At 46.4% G+C, this 17,738-nt stretch overlaps 1 protein-coding gene across 1 annotated transcript in view; it reads right to left on the reverse strand.

Annotated features, from left to right (window-relative positions):
* Window positions 1–17,738, reverse strand: part of LOC147025984 (ADP-ribosylhydrolase ARH1-like) — a 40,788-nt gene that overhangs the window by 22,761 nt on the left and 289 nt on the right. Inside the window, exons 2-4 of the mRNA XM_085880943.1 lie at window positions 1,896–2,000; window positions 1,576–1,681; window positions 1,420–1,499 (exon numbers count right to left, since the gene is read on the reverse strand). Coding sequence (XP_085737069.1) covers window positions 1,420–1,499; window positions 1,576–1,681; window positions 1,896–2,000 — 291 coding nt within the window. The remainder of the gene's footprint in view (window positions 1–1,419; window positions 1,500–1,575; window positions 1,682–1,895; window positions 2,001–17,738) is intronic.

A 17,738-nucleotide genomic window follows, 5' to 3' on the forward strand; every position in this document is an offset into this window, starting at 1 on the left:
TGTCTAAGAATACATGTTTTTGGGTTAAGTCTGCTCTTCTGACTCAACCCAAACAAACTCTTCTGACTTAACTTAACAGCTGGCACACACAGATAGGGACGGGCTAGGCATCTGCCTGGGGGATGGCCAGGCGGAGGCCCCAGGAGTATCGGCGGAAAGTGGATGCAGCGACGCGTTGCTCCGGCACATGCTTCCACGCCTGACCTGACCTGCTCTTCTGTGCCTTTTGCCTGTAAATACTCGCTTTAATGATTGCTTGCTCGGTGAATAAAGAGCTGGACATAATGTGCTTTTCACCATTGATTGTGTGTGTGTGCGCACGTGTGTGTGTAAATAAATTGTTGTTGTTCTTTCAAATCTGTCTTGGCTGTCCTTTCCTTCATTGGTTCGACACAGTGTACAAGCAAAGTTAGACGGGAAGTTGTACCCCAAGTGATTTACTCTCATTCGCCAGCGTACACTTACTGTATCGCTTGGTAGTAACCGAATTGTGTGCTGAGGGTATGAAACTTGGTTAATTTAGTTACCTCCTCAGGCAAATGGAGTTTGACAGATAACCCTGTTAGAGTTAATGAGGTTAAACTTTCGAGATCATGGAGTTATCCATGGCTGGTGGTCGCAGGGCTGGGCGTTCGGAAGGAACTCGAAGGCTTCCCCTCATGGTGAACCTTGAACCCCGAGTCCAGAGCATGCACTGATATCTACATTCATTCTGATCTACAGTACATGAACACTGACACCCATATGCATTCTGATCTTCATGAACACTGATACCCATGTGCAAACTGATATCCACAGCATGAGCTGGCACAAGGGAGTGGGCATGGCTGCTCACGGCATGTTGTGGGAACTCCAGTTGGGGAGAGAGGCACTGCAGGCAGGGCGCGTCCGTCGTGCTGGCAGCAAACATAGCAAAACCCCACGGAGCTTCCCCCATCAGGACCAAGCGCATCTCTCCTTCTCCATGGTTCAGCACCCCCCTCTATTGTCTCCTGCCTTGCCTCACCCTGTGACATCATTGGTCCCACATTGGCTGGTGAGCCCAGTTTATGGGTGGGGCATCTTGTCATGATCTCCCACCGAGTCAGAAGTTGCTGCAGGGGGAAGGGGGGAGTGAAGCGTTCCCTTGGCATTTCCCGTCAAGACTCGTGACTGTGGCCCAGGTTATCCACATAAAGATCATATAGGACAGATTATATCGGGATAAAACATGAAAAAGGTTTCAGGGGAAAGCAGTTTTTGACACGCAGTTTGCTATACTATACACTACGCGGAACATTTCCTAATACGGTAATTTTACCTCTCTTTCACAAAACATGCACTATGGAAATAACTATCATTATACTATGCAAAGTTACCTTCCGGAAGGCATTGCCACAACAACATGATTAACTTTCTGATCACTTATAGGATGATTACCAATCGGGTGATGATGCGTCATCCTTCCACTCTCCACACTCACAGCCACCAACTCTTCAAGTTGCTCCTTTTTGGGATACCTGCATGGTAAAGAAAATGTGTTTTTAACTAAGTCAGGCTGTACGCCCATCTCAATTCCTCATTCCTCATTCTTACCTTAACCCAATGCACATCGACCTCATAGCTGCTCCACAGCCTGTCCCCTCAGGGTTGAATGGAATATGATAACCATGTGGTTGCCCCAGTCGCAGTTGTGATGTACCTAACGGATAAGGTAGAAAGAAGCAGTTTATGGAAGGAAGGCACTCATTTGATTCAACGGGAAGGAAGATTCTTGTTTTGGAGTGCGACTCCACTGAATTTGTGTTTTTGCACAGATAAGAGGTGATTCTCATACCTCAAAATTATATGAAGACTTTGGATTTGTTAATTTTGTTGAAGGTGATGAAGGGAGGAGGCAACCACAATTCTGTTACCTAGGATTGACGTCGGCCCCGGTTTCCTTCCCTCCATATCTGTCATGGCTTCCACGTAGTTTGCAGCCAAGAGCTGGAACAATTCCTCTTTGCTTTCCCCGTTTCCTGAGAGGGAGAGAAAGCGAAAGATATCTCCCAAATATAACAACCCCAAGGGGATGTGTCAAGAGAGTAAAATTTCAATAGTTACAGGCAAGTCAAATGATAATGTGGGGAAGTGGTGATCTGCAGGACGCAACATTAGCTCCATCACGTGTGGTGTCCGGACAGACAATCTGAACATGTTTTTCACATGTGTTCCTGTTATTGTGATGCACAGCTGCTGTAACTGCCAACATGGGACTTTCAAAATGATGTAATCCACCCCAGAATGCTCGGTGCGCATGCCGATGACCCCTTTGCAGCAATGTTGATTAGGGCAGGTTTCCGCGTTCCGTGTGCTCGAGATATGGTTTGTTACCTAAAATGGTTCACAAAGCTTTTATAAGAAGCCAAAAAGACTTGGAAAGTACCTGAAAAAAAAAGGAATGTCCCTCCGCCCAACGAAGGAGTTGGAGAACTTTCTCAGTTCGCACAAAGCACTGAGGTCTTGCAGCTGTTCGTATTGCATAAGTCCCGACGATGTGGTCCTGATGCAAGACCCGAAGGATCATTGACTGCACGTTCTACCAAAACCCCTGATGAATCGCTACCAGGGAATGGACTTTGAATCTTGCAGGGGTGCCTCCAGTGATCATGGCAGGCTTGGTGATTTATTTAATGGATGTCTGCAATTGGAGAGACGATGCTGTGCGTCATTACTAACAAAGTAATGGCAACTAACATCTTCACGATGTGAAAATACACAAATCTTGTGCCAGCTGTTATTCACATGGGAGCGAGATGTACCTGGTAGACCTCCACCGTATCGGGCCTGGGTGCTGTGATGTAACCGAGTTTGAATATGAAATGTATATTTATGTTCCACCCGTGCCTTGCCTCATACAAATTCATGTTTTCCCTCATGCATATTTTACGCTTCGCCCACCTGTGCATCGTCTCTGCTTGGAGGGGGGCAAATGCAGCTCTTCCCTGTCTGGGGGAACGACAGTTGTGTGTGGAAAAGCACGGATTTTACCGTCGCACTTTGAGTGTTTTAAAATAAAGTGAAAAATGATTCAAACATCTCGGTGCTGGTAAGCTGCCTGGAGCAGTCTTTCTTCAAAGAATCTGGACACGGAGGCTTTTCCAGAATAGTAAAAAGCTGACATCACACTCGTCTCGCCGCCGAGAGGAATAAGAGCCATCACGTCGAGCTCTCTTCACACATGGTTCTTTTGCTGGCTCCTGGGGTTCGTCCAACTATTCCAGGTCTACGCTCATGTTGAAGGTCAGAGCAGAAGCAGCCGAGGGCTCTGTCATAGCTGCCAAGTGATGTAAATCAGACGGCTCGATTGCATCTCGAACAGCAACAGATGTGCAGCAACGATTGAAAGCGACACAGCATCAGATATATCTCAAACAGCTGAAGCAGGAGGAAGGAACTATATTACTGACGTGGCTCGGGTGATTACTGACGCTCTGGGTTGGGATGAATTTGACTATTTCGGCAGCTGGATTACCTGCACCTGCAGAGAAGGTGGGAATGCTCTTGTCTAGAAATGACATGTCTCCACCGCCATCCATTCTATCTGAAGACGACAATGAAGGTATTCCATGGGATACCCAAGTACGTGCTAACTCAGCTACGTTGCTCGAATCGGTGTCATTTCAGACACCCCCTTCCACCAGCCTTCAACGCCGCAGCACCTGCATCCATGGAGAACTCATTGACATCAAACATGTCCAATAGGCAAGTTCTGTCTGCTCAGTTTTACACAATGCCAGCTCCTGGTCTATTGTACGAAACTCACCAGACACCAACTAATGCCTTACACACAACTGTCGTGTTGTCGTCCTTCTCCAATGCTACACGTCACAGTTGCACATCGACCCACACTGTGTTAACATGCCCCGTTATGAGCTTGTGGGTCACAAAACCGACTCCGATTATGACCCCTCCATATCCCACCGGGTATACTGACCTGACGTTGCCAACCAGTGGGATTACAACCAACAACCAATTGGGCTATTTCTCACCAAATCAAATGTACACACATCCGGCAACAACATTACCAGTGTCCAGCCATTCACTAATGTGTCGGGACATCAAGCCATCAATCACGCCAACAGTGATGCCTGCCATGCAGAACTGTGGAAACGATTTGTCTCATCAAGACAGTGTCAAATGGGATTTGTGTGTTTGACGAGAAGCCTGAGAAATTCAGGACATGGCGTGCGGTCTTCCAGAACATGATCAGAGGAGTACCACTCGCATCCGATGAACGACTTAACCTCATGGTTCAACATATGGCTGATTGTTCATAATCCAAAGCACTCATAGAGTGTGTTAACCTAGTCTACATTTCTAACCCTGATGCTGGTTTAGAGCAGGTCTGGAATCACCTTCAACAAAGATTCAGCAGCAATGAAGCAGTTACACAATCATTGCTAAACAACCTGCCTGTAACTTTTGCCTCAAGTCTTTCCTCATGACCACAAAACGTTGCAGAAGTTTAGCGACACCATTAAAGAAATAGAGGCTGCCAAAAACGATGGTTCCCTTCTCAGACTTGCAGCTTTGGAGATATCTCTGTTCCTCAAACCAATCGTAGCAAAGCTTCGACCTGACCTCGTGGACCGCTGGAGGATGTCGGACTTCAACTATAAAGAAGCCCCCAATGTCACCTTTCTGCCAATTTTTAATGCTCGCATCCTTCATTCGGCTCAATGCAAAGATTCAAAATGACCTCAGTCTGATGGTTTCCTCGGGATATGATGACGGATAATGTTCTTCAGCTACTATGGTGAAAGCTGCACTCACTACGAAGGACAGCACTCAGGTCGCCTTCTGAAAATCAGCACACTCGTCGTCGAATGGAAGATCCGCAACAATTCTGCCCTATTCACAGGACCTATTTGCTGCATTCCATCGACACAAACCTGTAAATATTTGTATGGTGTTCGACGGCAGTGCTACCTCTCGTGATGCCTCACGAAATAAAGTATTACTTTCTGGTCCAGACCTCGTCAATGGTCTCTTTGAGGTATCAGTACGCTTCAGATAGGAACCCATCACCATCACGGCCGACAGAGAGAAAATGTTCCATTGTTTCGATGTGCGTGAGGATCACCGAGACTTTCTGCAATTACTTTGGTTTAAGAACGACTCCTCGATAACAAACATCTCCGAATTTTGGATGAAGGTGCACGCATTTTGGAACAGTCCTAGTCCCACCATTGCTGCCTATGGACTACGTAAAACTGTGTTGAATGGTTAAGAAAAATACAGATACGATGCAAGATGTTGCGTGGAAAGGAACATCTGTGTCGGTGATGGGTTTGTGAGCTTACCTACCCCTTAGCCAGAGAGCTCCTGACTCGTACCAAGGCGATGTTGTCCACTGTGAATCTATGTCTGCACAAAATCGCTTCCAAAAGCATGGAAGTGATGGCTCAATTTCCAGACAGTGAGCATGCTCAGGATTTATGTGACCTTGACCTTGGTGCCAACCCGCTATCTGTTCAGTGGTCACTTGGAGTGTCATGGGATTTGGAAACAGATACCCTCATCTTCACTGTTCCTGACATGGACAAGTCCTTCATGAAGTGTGGAGTTCTTTCTACAGTCAACAGCATTTACGACCCCTTCAGTTTCTCATCACCTGTCGTTGTTACAGGAAAGATGTTGCTGCATCAGATGACCTTACCCAACAATGCCGGAGTTGCGCTTGGATGGGATTAACCACTTCCCGAACATTTCAAGAAACAATGGGACAACTGGTGCGCCTCTCTCACCGCACTCACCACCGTGCACGTTCCGCGTGTTTATTGTCCTTATCCAATATCTGAAAACTCACGCCGTGAGTTACACGTTTTCTTCGATGCATCGAACGAGGCAATTGGTGGGTTTGCAGTTATTTGCTGCTTGTCAACAGCAACGGTGATGTCATTGTAAGTTTTGTTGCAGGAAAAGCACTGCTCCAGACAACATGTGTTCCGCATTTAGAACTCTGTGCTACTGTTCTGGCTGTCAAATTGGTCGACATTATCACTGATGAGTTTGACATGGAACTCAACTCCGTCACTTTCTACACAGACATTGTCCTGAGTCGTGTGGTGGAGAGTCGTGTGGTGCTCAGTTATATAAACAACGAGTGTCGGCAGTTTTATGTGTTTGTGGCCAACCGTGTTAAAAGGATCCATAAGAGTACATCACCTTCTCAATGGAACGACATGACCACCGACAACTTCCACTTCATCTCATGGAGGAGGCGACAACGATCATAATTGGCAAAGTTCATCGTGAGTCCAATGCCTCGGAAATTCACAACCTCACTAACGGCAAGCAAGTGAACAAGTCCAGCACCCTGCGCAAATTGAATCCTGCCTTCGAAGATGAAGGACTTCTGAGAGTCGGTGGTAGACTCGACTGAACAGATATGTGACAATGAGCGACATCCAGTCACACTACCCAAACAGCATCATGTTACAACCTTCGTTGTACGTCATTATCATGATCAAGTTAATCATCAAGGTAGACACTTCACAATGGTGCTGTTCGCTCCGGTGGATATTGGATTGTTGGTGGCAAGAGTCTCATTGATGACATACTCAACAAGTGTGTCACGTGTCGTAAACTCCAAGGGAAATGTGCACAGCAGCAAATGGCGGTTCTGTTCTTTTCGTATTGCAGCTTGGCTGCAGGGTAGCTATCATTTCTTGGAAGCGTGGCTATGCTGCTGATGCTTTGCCCCTCTACCAGTACACTGGTACTCATTTTGCCGACCTCGGAAGGATGACAGGCTGAGTCAACCCCATCTGCTGTGAATTCAGCAGCCAATGGGGCTCAAACTCAGGACCCTAGGATCCCAAGCCAGCCGCACTAGCCGCTAAGCCAACATCAAGCTAGCGAATGTCTGATCTGCTTCCTCAACGACTTCTGCCTTCTGCTCCCGATACTCATGTTAGCTTTGATGTTTTTGTACTGTGGAAGGTTCTCACCCATCGTACCAGGGGCAGCGTCTCCTCTGGAAAATGCTGGGCCATGTTATTTGCCTGTACGTCAACAAGGGCAGTGCACATGGAAGTCATTGGGGGACATGACTGCATCATCATTTATCAATGCACTGCGCCGCTTCGTGGCTGTCCGTGGGCCTGTTAAAACCTTACATTCACACTGTGGAAGCAACATCGTCGGTGCTCAAATAGTGCTAAATGACACCCTGAAGGAAATGGACAAAACGTTTATGGACAGATACTTGATGGACAACAAAGTTGAGTGAAAGTTCAACCGCCCCCCCCCCGCCCCAAAGGCATCTCATCGCTGGCGTGCTCTGGTTCCCGGGTCATCTCGTCTCGTGGCTGGCGTGGTCTGCGTCTGGCTGCCCTGGTTCCTTCTTGGCCGACTGGTGCTCCGGGAAGGTGTGGACGTCGAGCCGCGCGGCACGTCCAGGTAGCCTGCGACTTTCTCGTCCTTTAGCTCGACTTCCCTTCGAGCTGAAGGGATAATAAAGACAATTTTGGGTCCGTTTCTTTGGGTGTGAGTCTGTGTGTGGGCCCGTCTTTAAGTAGGAATTGTTTAAGTGCTCTTTGCTGTACAAATTTGCTTATCTATTAGTCGTGATAACTCTGCTTCTTGCGTTCCCCCCCCCCCTTTCCCCCGTTATAAATAAATCCATTTGTTAAATGGATCCACTTGTTTTTGTGTTTCTTCCATTGGCTTAGCATGGTGCGTGTTGGTGAATTACAAAGGCTGTTGCCACTGTAAATGTACATTTGGACCAAAGGAACTTCGGCAACCATCCGTATGGGTTGCGCACGGGTCAGGCACACTAACGGCTCGACTCGCACGAGGGCTGTCGAGGGTGTGAATACTCGGTAACTCGCCACATGGATCTCGAGGTATTTTGAATATTGGCAAATAACCCTGCACCACGTTGTGGAATTATTGACGATTCACGGTCCGGTAAGGAACCCGTATCTCTCGGAGTTTTCTGAAAGGTATGATCTAGATTCTGGGTGTTCGGTAGAGTCGCCCCTACCGCCCCACCTAGCGGTCGTGCTTCAACCGATACCCGGTCCGCAACAGATGTACCCATGTTGTCAGTTTATTTCAGTTTTGACAAATGTTCAACATTTATGAAAATGTTCAATCACAATATGAAAATGCTTCAAGCCAAGGTGCTTACCCCGGTTCTCGTGTTCACGTAATTCTCTTTGCACAATTAAGTGCTGTAGTAGTTTATACAGAAACCAGGTGAAGAGTGTGATGTAACCAAGTTTGAATATAACATGTTCCACCCATGTCTTGTCTCATGCATATTCATGTTTTGTCTCATGGATGTTTATGCTTCGCCCATGTGTGCGTCATTTCCACTGGGAGGGAGGGAGTGTGGCTCTTCCCTGTCTGGCTGAATGGCTGTTGTGTGTGGAGAAAGCACGGTTTTTACCGTCGCACTTTGAGTGCTTCAAAATATAGTGAAAAGTGATTAAAACATCTCAGTGTTGGTAACCTACCTGGAGCGTTCTTTCTTCAAAGAATCTGGACACGGAGGCCGTTCCAGGATCGGTGCTTCTTAACAGCAATGGGCAGATAATATCTCAGGCTTGCGAATGTAAAGAGTAAATTTAAATCAACTGTTAAAATTATGATATTGACTATGAACCATGTTTTCTTTGGTTGGAGTGGGGGGGGGAGGGTGAATTGTTAGGGCTGTTATAAATACATTGTTTGTTTAGTTCTAGGGCCACAATATAAATTATATCAGATTTTTGCATCTATTGTTAAAAGGAGAAGTGTTTTGTGTGTGTGTGTGCATGTGCGTGTGCGTGTGTGTGTTTTATCCATTGTTGCTGTTTGCTTGATCGGAACTTGACAACTACACCTTATCCACAAATATTTCTCATCTTTCCTATATTTTCGTGAGTTGTTGGAATGTACTTTGGATGTATGCTTGGGGTTATTGTCCTGTTGGAATGTACTTTGTTTGTATTGTTGTGGGCCAAAGGTCGGTGGCGAGAACGACCACTAGGTGGGGAAAGCTTGCGTCGTGTCCCACCAAACTCCCCGGTATTGTAGGCCGTCGCTCGGATAACTTCACGAGCCGGCGGGTCGTTTAACCGACCGTGGTCGCCAATATTTCAACCGCGTAGCGTAGGGTCTATTGTCTATAACCAACTTACCGAATTAACTACACGATTTCGACTACCGGGGAAACCACGCCCTCGGCACGTCTTGCTCGAACCGGGTCACTCTACTGACTGCGGTAGAGTTCCACTACCAACTCAGGTTCGGGTGCAGCCGAGAGGAAACTGCCAAAGCCGTGCCGGCTGAAATGAGCGGATTAACGGGGATAAAACCCCGCCTAAACTCAGATCTGAACCATGCTGGACCAATTCAAGAAGGGACAGAAATGGACTGGGAATATTTCTACAAATGTTTATTTACAATAAAAAGACAAAGGCAAGACTAAACGCGAATATGCAGGAAGGAATATTTACAATGAGCAAAAACATTTATTCAGATATACTTACAAGACGGGCCCACATGCAGACACACACACACACACACACAAACTGAAAAGAGTCTTTATTGGACCCTCGCAGCCGCGGATAGAGACAAGCTGGGGGTCAGAGTTCGGTGGTGTACCTGACCATCGGAGGCAGGGCGTGCCCCACGATGCGGCACCTGACAAAGGTCATTGGTCCAGTCCCCAGTCACACGTAGGGACTCGTGGTTCGTGGCGGAGCTCGGCTGGCAAACAATTGGGGTCCACGGAGGGAGGTCAGGGTCGCTCTGTCCTTCCTTAAAACTCCTCGTAGCAGCCACCGTGAAAGCAAACTCGACCGGACCCTTTTTTTACAGAGAGTCTCGGAGATTTTATTGGCCTCTCTCTACAGGGAGGGCCCCTTGGTGAAAACACACCTCGCTGTCCACTTCTGATTGGACAGGGCCCTCCGGCCCACCTCTCCGTGGTGGGGCCTCGGCCCCTGCCAGGAGACCCCGGTTACTCCTCCACGTGGCTTCGCTCTCGACGAGTAACAGTGTCAGTGCTGCGAAGGTCATCATACAAGAGTTACAACGTTCGTGGGAGCCGAGAACTGGAACCGTGAGACCCCCCTCTCGGCAAGTCAAGGTACGAGCAGCCAGCGGGTGGTGATGGAACGTAATGGGCTGAAGGGGTCATGCAGATGGGATGGTTTATTCGATGTAATAACCTAACTAAAAGAAATCGCAACGCACGCCTTTGATTCTCCCACTAGACAAAAGGAAGGGGATCTGACTACACACATACTTAACGACATAACTGACTTTTGGGACATCTGTATGTTGAATGCACATGGTTTCCAGATCCGTAACAGTATGTTTGGAGTTATTGTCCTGTTGGAATGCACTTTGGTTGTATGTTTGGGTCATTGTCCTGTTGGAATGCACTTTGGTTGTATGTTTGGGGTCATTGTCCTGTTGGAATGCACTTGGTTGTATGTTTGGGGTCATTGTCCTGTTGGAATGCACTTTGGTTGCTTGCTTTGAGACATTGTCCTGTTGGAATGCACTTTGGTTGTATGTTTGGGGTCATTGTCCTGTTGGAATGCACTTTGGTTGTATGTTTGAGGTCATTGTCCTGTTGGAATGCACTTTGGTTGTATGTTTGGGGTCATTGTCCTGTTGGAATGCACTTTGGTTGTATGTTTGAGGTCATTGCCCTGTTGGAATGCACTTTGGTTGTATGTTTGGGGTCATTGTCCTGTTGGAATGCACTTTGGTTGTATGTTTGAGGACATTGTCCTGTTGGAATGCACTTTGGTTGTATGTTTGAGGACATTGGCCTGTTGGAATGCACTTTGGTTGTATGTTTGGGTCATTGTCCTGTTGGAATGCACTTTGGTTGTATGTTTGGGGTCATTGTCCTGTTGGAATGCACTTTGGTTGTATGTTTGAGGTCATTGTCCTGTTGGAATGCACTTTGGTTGTATGTTTGAGGACATTGTCCTGTTGGAATGCACTTTGGTTGTATGTTTGAGGTCATTGCCCTGTTGGAATGCACTTTGGTTGTATGTTTGGGGTCATTGTCCTGTTGGAATGCACTTTGGTTGTATGTTTGAGGACATTGTCCTGTTGGAATGCACTTTGGTTGTATGTTTGAGGACATTGGCCTGTTGGAATGCACTTTGGTTGTATGTTTGAGGACATTGTCCTGTTGGAATGCACTTTGGTTGTATGTTTGAGGTCATTGTCCTGTTGGAATGCACTTTGGTTGTATGTTTGAGGTCATTGTCCTGTTGGAATGCACTTTGGTTGTATGTTTGAGGACATTGTCCTGTTGGAATGCACTTTGGTTGTATGTTTGGGGTCATTGTCCTGTTGGAATGCACTTTGGTTGTATGTTTGAGGTCATTGTCCTGTTGGAATGTACTTTGGTTGTATGTTTGGGGTCATTGTCCTATTGGAATGCACTTTGGTTGTATGTTTGAGGACATTGTCCTGTTGGAATGCACTTTGGTTGTATGTTTGAGGTCATTGTCCTGTTGGAATGCACTTTGGTTGTATGTTTGAGGACATTGTCCTGTTGGAATGCACTTTGGTTGTATGTTTGGGGTCATTGTCCTGTTGGAATGCACTTTGGTTGTATGTTTGAGGTCATTGTCCTGTTGGAATGCACTTTGGTTGTATGTTTGGGGTCATTGTCCTATTGGAATGCACTTTAGTTGTATGTTTGAGGACATTGTCCTGTTGGAATGCACTTTGGTTGTATGTTTGAGGACATTGTCCTGTTCGAATGCACTTTGGTTGTATGTTTAAGGTCATTGTCCTGTTGGAATGCACTTTGGTTGCATGCTTTGAGGCATTGTCCTGTTGGAATGCACTTTGGTTGTATGTTTGAGGTCATTGTCCTGTTGGAATGCACTTTGGTTGCATGCTTTGAGACATTGTCCTGTTGGAATGCACTTTGGTTGTATGTTTGAGATATTGTCCTGTTGGAATGCACTTTGGTTGTATGTTTGAGACATTGTCCTGTTGGAATGCACTTTGGTTGTATGTTTGAGGTCATTGTCCTGTTGGAATGCACTTTGGTTGCATGCTTTGAGACATTGTCCTGTTGGAATTCACTTTGGTTGTATGTTTGAAGTCATTGTCCTGTTGGAATGCACTTTGGTTGTATGTTTGAGGACATTGTCCTGTTGGAATGCACTTTGGTTGTATGTTTGAGGACATTGTCCTGTTGGAATGCACTTTGGTTGTATGTTTGGGGTCATTGTCCTGTTGGAATGCACTTTGGTTGTATGTTTGAGGACATTGTCCTGTTGGAATGCACTTTGGTTGTATGTTTGAGGACATTGTCCTGTTCGAATGCACTTTGGTTGTATGTTTAAGGTCATTGTCCTGTTGGAATGCACTTTGGTTGCATGCTTTGAGGCATTGTCCTGTTGGAATGCACTTTGGTTGTATGTTTGAGGTCATTGTCCTGTTGGAATGCACTTTGGTTGCATGCTTTGAGACATTGTCCTGTTGGAATGCACTTTGGTTGTATGTTTGAGACATTGTCCTGTTGGAATGTAAATCTTTGCTACAGTCTAAGGTCTTTTGCACTCTGAAGCAGGTTCTCCTCAATGATTTGACTGTATTTGGCTCCATTCATTGTTCCCTCGATCCTTACAAGTCTCCCAGTCCCTCCCACTGAAAGGCATCCTCGTAGCATGATGCTGTCACCACCATGCTTCACGGTAGGGATGGTGTTAGATTGGTGATGACCTGTGCTCAGTTTCTGCCAAACGTAGCTCTTTGCATTCAGGGCAAGATTTCAATTTTCATCTAATCAGACCACATAATATTTTGCCTCATGCTCTCAGAGTGTTTCACGTGCCTTTTTGCAAACTCCAGGTGTGCTGTCACGTGTCTTTTTCTCAGGGGTGGCTTCCGTCTGGCCCCTCTCCCATAAAGCCTGGATTTGTGAAGTGCTGCAGAGATTGTTGTCCTTCTGGCAGATTCTCCCATCTCAGCCAAGGAACTCTGTAATTCTGTCAGAGTGGTCATTGGGTTCTTGATCACCTGAGTTACTGTCTGTTCTCGCTGGTGCTTCAGGTTTACTGGCTTGTTCACCTCTCTCTTTCCTGTCACATTCTTGCTGACCATGAGGTGTCTTCCTCACTTGGATTCTTCCCTGATATATAATCAGGTTTTCTTCTCCATCTCTCCTCTTGGATTTCATCCCCAAGCTTTTTCCTCTCATTCCGATGACTACGTGTTCGGTCTGGGGCCACATATGTCTCTGCCCACTCTCCGTTTCATCTAAGGGTCTTTGCACTGTATAGAATGTCTCTATTTTTTTTCAGCCGTTAGTCAGCTGAACCAACATCACACGTGGCTTTACCAGTCTGTTCTGGTTTATACCACCGAGCCTCAATACCTTGTCGACTGACACACCCGTTACTCCGTCCATCCGCAATTATCTCCATCACAGAGTTTTGGTCCTCCAGTTATCTGTCACTAGTTGTTGAAGCTTTAGACTCCACAACATTATACAGCACTATATTCTTCTTACGCCTCTCACGGCCAACAACTTCCTCCATTGTCAGGATGCTGACCACAGCCTGCTGCGTTCTAGTGCCTTGAGCTTGAAACTGTGACTACTTGTTCTCCAATGGCAATCTTTGGAGTAAGTTGACTTGGTTGATCATTTGTCAATCTCACTGCATCAGAATAACTTTTGCTAATTCCCTTCTCCCCAGTTTCTATCATGCCCTTGACGTTTTCCTGAAATTCCTGGAGCATCTTTCCACCTTGCTCTGTCACCACCTTTTCGACCTCGTGAGATACTTTGTCACTTATAGAATTGACATCCCCATCATCCCTTGTCACTGCTGCTTTCACGGCTTGGATAGTTAGCCACTTTTTCACAGGCATGGCAGAACCAATGTGCATGGTTTGACTTGATGCCAAACACGTTATGCATATCCGATGTCATGTCTTGACACTCCACGCAGGACCATCATTCACATACTTCACAATCTATCAAGTACTTCCTTCTTTGTCTGTGGCAAATTTCACACTGAAACGTGTCTTCTTGATGACTCTTTGAACTTTTAGCCTGTGCCTTATTTTTAAGTGTGTAGAATGCCTGGTGTTGGCTTAATGGTTCGGGTGGTGGACTTTGGATCCTTGGGTCCTGAGTTCAAATACCGCTCAGCTGTTGAAATTAATACCAGGTGGGGTTAACTCGGCCCGTCATCCTTCCGAGGTCGGCATAATGAGTGCCAGAATGCTGGTATCCTGAGTCGGAGTGGCGACCAGCATTGTGCCCAATAGCCAAGGAGACTGCTGAAGCAGCACCAACGCTCTGTACAGAGTATGGTCCCAATCTCCTCCTTTCCTCCTTATTTTTAGCCTGACTGAGTTTCCTGCCGATCTTCTTCGCATTCGCAGGACAATTCATGGAGCATCGCGTTTTCGAGACATCAAGCGCAACAACAACCGGCAGCACCTCGCATTTCATGGGTGCCGCCATTTTCAATGGCTTTCACAGAGATGTTTCGGAACAGTCTGACCTGAACGAGTCCTCTCAGCACATGCACGCTCCACAGGGACGTCCTAGTGTTGTGGAAATGGGCCCTTAGTGGGTTATTAAATATAGGATTAGCCCAGATCCCCCCTTACATGCATGTTTAGCCAGGTTGTTTGGTAATCGGACGTTACATGTGTGTCGGGAGGTGTAGCAGGCTGTTCATTGTTCATACACTGGTGGTGTACCGAGAGGCGCCTTCTTCTTCCTTCCCCCCCCCTCCTAACTAGCCCCACCCAGCACCCTGACAGTCAGTCAACAAGACGTGTCAGCAACACATTGGCGGAGAGCTGTTGCCATCTCAAACGATGGACCAATCACGGGTCCCCGGAGGCGGTCCGAAAGAGGCCCGCCCCGAAAGGCAAGAGGAACTGGCTGCTTTGTCGGTCTGGGAACTGCTTAGTGAGTCTGGGATCTGCTTCGTGAGGAGTGACTTGGCCGGCTGTTCCTCCTCGGCCATGGATCCAGCCTGCAGGACCTCCACAGGTTCATCCTGAGTCCAGTCACGGAGCCTCTGACTGTCCTGACTCCCTGCACGACTCGACACGTCTTTCCATCCCATCGATCCACCTGAAGAGTCCGACACCCAGATGTGGCCTAGTCTGGTGTATGGGCCAGGCCTGGATTCGCATACTGGACCTTGTGAGGAGCCAGCTGGAACACACGATAGATCTTTCTCTCCTGTGCCGTCGACCTTACGGGAGCTGGACAAGCCGAGGCTGGTGCGTGAGCGGTGCCGACAAAAAGAAGGCCGTTGCCGCCATCTTGCCACACTGCATGCTCGAGCTTGGGCACTCAAATCCGACACCATCGGCTTGTCACGAGCCGCATTCGTGCCTTAGACACTTTTCCTCTCGTCCATGAGGCATCACCAAGTACTCCGTGTCTTGTCTGTATGTTGTCCAGGCCTAAGGTTTATTTTGCTAGGGCACCCTTTGAAACCTGTATCCGTAGCTCCCTAGTTAAGAGCGGGTTATCGAAGAATGATAACGTTCGTGAATGCTTTGCGTGTGTGGTGTTTCCCCGATGTGTCCCCAATAAATCTGGCTGATTCATACGAAGGTTGCCGTCTTGAATTTATTCATGCCTTGCTGAGGAACAATCCGCTCGATTTGTATGTGAAACCAAAATGGTTACGGACTGGCAGACTTCGCTCGGTCTCTGACGAACCCAGTCTGTAGCCGGGGTCTATATCCCCAACTGGTACGGCCCAGGTGTACTTTGGTATCGTGATTTGAGGCACGTGACCCGAGACCTGTGCCGAACTAGCCGGCGTTATAACCCCTGAGACGGCGGTGCTGTTAAGTGCCGCCAAATCTTCAACACTATGTCCAAGTACTGCAAACCTGGAGGTTTTTGAAAGGAATCAGAAGGCGATTTGTGTTCTGCAGTGACCAGGTATGTAATTAAATTGAAATAAAATAAAGGTTCTAATGGTCGTATGAAAAAATTAATTCTGGAAGTTTACCGCCATTAACGTGGTGACTATTACACCACCTTCCTTCCTTCCAGGTAAAAGTGCTGCTTCATCAGGATGAAAATTACCACAATGCGGAGCTTAAATGAGTTATTCATGCTTGTTGTTTGTGTCCTTTGTGACGTCCTCCAAAACAGTTTGGTTTCCTGTTTGGAATGATTTTCAATTTTATTTGACTGCCAGATAGGTAGACAGAGGAAAAAAAATTATCTCGCTTTTCTGTTTTCCCTCGATCATAAACCGACGGGCAGACAGAGCTGAACCAATTGCTTAACATCTCGCTTTTCACTTTGTGTGCACGGGATAACTACATCCATGTCCTAATAAATAAATTCTCATTCCTGCAACATATCAAAGTGTGTACGTTATTACCTGTACACGTCAGTACGGTAGGTGAATACCCACAACATATCAAAGTGTACGTTATTACCTGTACATGTCAGTAAGGTAGGTGAATACCCACAACATATCAAAGTGTGTACGTTATTACCTGTACACGTCAGTACGGTAGGTGAATACCCACAACATATCAAAGTGTGTACGTTATTACCTGTACACGTCAGTACGGTAGGTGAATACCCACAACATATCAAAGTGTGTACGTTATTACCTGTACACGTCAGTACGGTAGGTGAATACCCACAACATATCAAAGTGTGTACGTTATTACCTGTACACGTCAGTATGGTAGGTGAATACCCACAACATATCAAAGTGTGTATGTTATTACCTGTACACGTCAGTAAGGTAGGTGAATACCCACAACATATCAAAGTGTGTACGTTAGTACCTGTACACGTCAGTAAGGTAGGTGAATACCCACAACATATCAAAGTGTGTACGTTATTACCTGTACACGTCAGTAAGGTAGGTGAATACCCACAACATATCAAAGTGTGTACGTTATTACCTGTACACGTCAGTAAGGTAGGTGAATACCCACAACATATCAAAGTGTGTACGTTATTACCTGTACACGTCAGTAAGGTAGGTGAATACCCACAACATATCAAAGTGTGTACGTTATTACCTGTACACGTCAGTAAGGTAGGTGAATACCCACAACATATCAAAGTGTGTACGTTATTACCTGTACACGTCAGTAAGGTAGGTGAATACCCACAACATATCAAAGTGTGTACGTTATTACCTGTACACGTCAGTAAGGTAGGTGAATACCCACAACATATCAAAGTGTGTACGTTATTACCTGTACACGTCAGTAAGGTAGGTGAATACCCACAACATATCAAAGTGTGTACGTTATTACCTGTACACGTCAGTACGGTAGGTGAATACCCACAACATATCAAAGTGTGTACGTTATTACCTGTACACGTCAGTACGGTAGGTGAATACCCACAACATATCAAAGTGTGTACGTTATTACCTGTACACGTCAGTACGGTAGGTGAATACCCACAACATATCAAAGTGTGTACGTTATTACCTGTACACGTCAGTACGGTAGGTGAATACCCACAACATATCAAAGTGTACGTTATTACCTGTACACGTCAGTAAGGTAGGTGAATACCCACAACATATCAAAGTGTGTACGTTATTACCTGTACACGTCAGTAAGGTAGGTGAATACCCACAACATATCAAAGTGTGTACGTTATTACCTGTACACGTCAGTACGGTAGGTGAATACCCACAACATATCAAAGCGCGTGATTTGAACAGGAGGTAAATGTACAAATAGACGAGTGAAAGAATAAA

Source organism: Eptatretus burgeri, chromosome 5 (assembly GCF_056783735.1).
Source record: "Eptatretus burgeri isolate ZD-2024b chromosome 5, Ebu_testis_v1, whole genome shotgun sequence".
NCBI lineage: Eukaryota > Metazoa > Chordata > Myxini > Myxiniformes > Myxinidae > Eptatretus > Eptatretus burgeri.